The sequence below is a fragment of the Calidris pugnax genome, unplaced genomic scaffold (assembly GCF_001431845.1).
Source record: "Calidris pugnax isolate Ruff unplaced genomic scaffold, ASM143184v1 scaffold107, whole genome shotgun sequence".
Classification (NCBI taxonomy): Eukaryota; Metazoa; Chordata; class Aves; order Charadriiformes; family Scolopacidae; genus Calidris; species Calidris pugnax.
The window spans coordinates 3,530,982-3,531,806 of record NW_015090901.1 but is presented as its reverse complement, the minus strand read 5'-3'; the positions used below and the strand labels follow the sequence as shown (position 1 = coordinate 3,531,806).

The 825-nt window shown below is 67.6% G+C and overlaps 1 protein-coding gene across 1 annotated transcript in view; it reads right to left on the bottom strand.

Moving 5' to 3' along the window:
- Positions 1 to 825, bottom strand: part of FNBP4 (formin binding protein 4) — a 17,143-nt gene that overhangs the window by 1,766 nt on the left and 14,552 nt on the right. The window contains exon 17 of the mRNA XM_014948783.1: positions 3 to 440. Coding sequence (XP_014804269.1) covers positions 3 to 440 — 438 coding nt within the window. The remainder of the gene's footprint in view (positions 1 to 2; positions 441 to 825) is intronic.

The following is an 825-nucleotide window of genomic DNA, read 5'->3' as shown; positions in this document are numbered from 1 at the left end:
GGCGGCGGCGGGGGCTGCTCGGTGGTGGTGGAGGGCAGGGCTCCCCGTGGCGGGGCCGGTTGCACGGCGGGGGCGGCGGGCAGCCCCACGGGCGCTGCACACTCTGAGTAGCCGATGACGGAGGGGGCGGCGGGCGCCGCGACGCCCAGGTAGCCGGGCTGCAGGCCCAGGGCGGTGGGCTGAGGGGCGGCGTGGCCCGGAGCCAGGCGCAGGTTGGGGCGAGCCTGGATGTCGCTCTGCAGGCGCTGGCGGGGCCGCAGGGAGGCCAGGGGCACGGCCGACGGCTGGTACTTGCCGGCGGCCATGAGGGGCTGGCTGTAGATGACGGGGCAGCTGCCGATGGTGGCCGTTCGCTGCATCAGCCCCGGGTTCATCTCCGCAGCTTTCCTCTTCTGGGGTTTGGCGGAGAGAAGAGGGGTCGGGGTCGCTTCAACGGTGCCCTGGAAGAGAGAATGATGTGAGCACCCAGCCAGGAGGGATGTGGCCCCCAGGCCTGGCCAAACGAAAGGGACTTGGGGGTGCTGGTGGAGGAGAAGCTGGACATGAGCAGGCAGCGGGCACTTGCAGCCCAGAAGGTCATTGCCATCCTGGGATGCATCAAAACAAGTGTTGCTGCCAGATCCAGAGGTGATTCTGCTCTGGTGAGACCTCACCAGGAGTACTGTGTACAGGTGTGGAGGCCTCAATATAGGAAAGACATGGGCCTGGTGGAGCAGGTCCAGAGGAGGGCCACAAAGGTGCTCAGGGGGTTGGAGCACCTCTGCTACGAGGACAGGCTGAGGGAGCTGGCGTTGTTCAGGCTGGAGAAGAGGAGGCTCCGGGAGC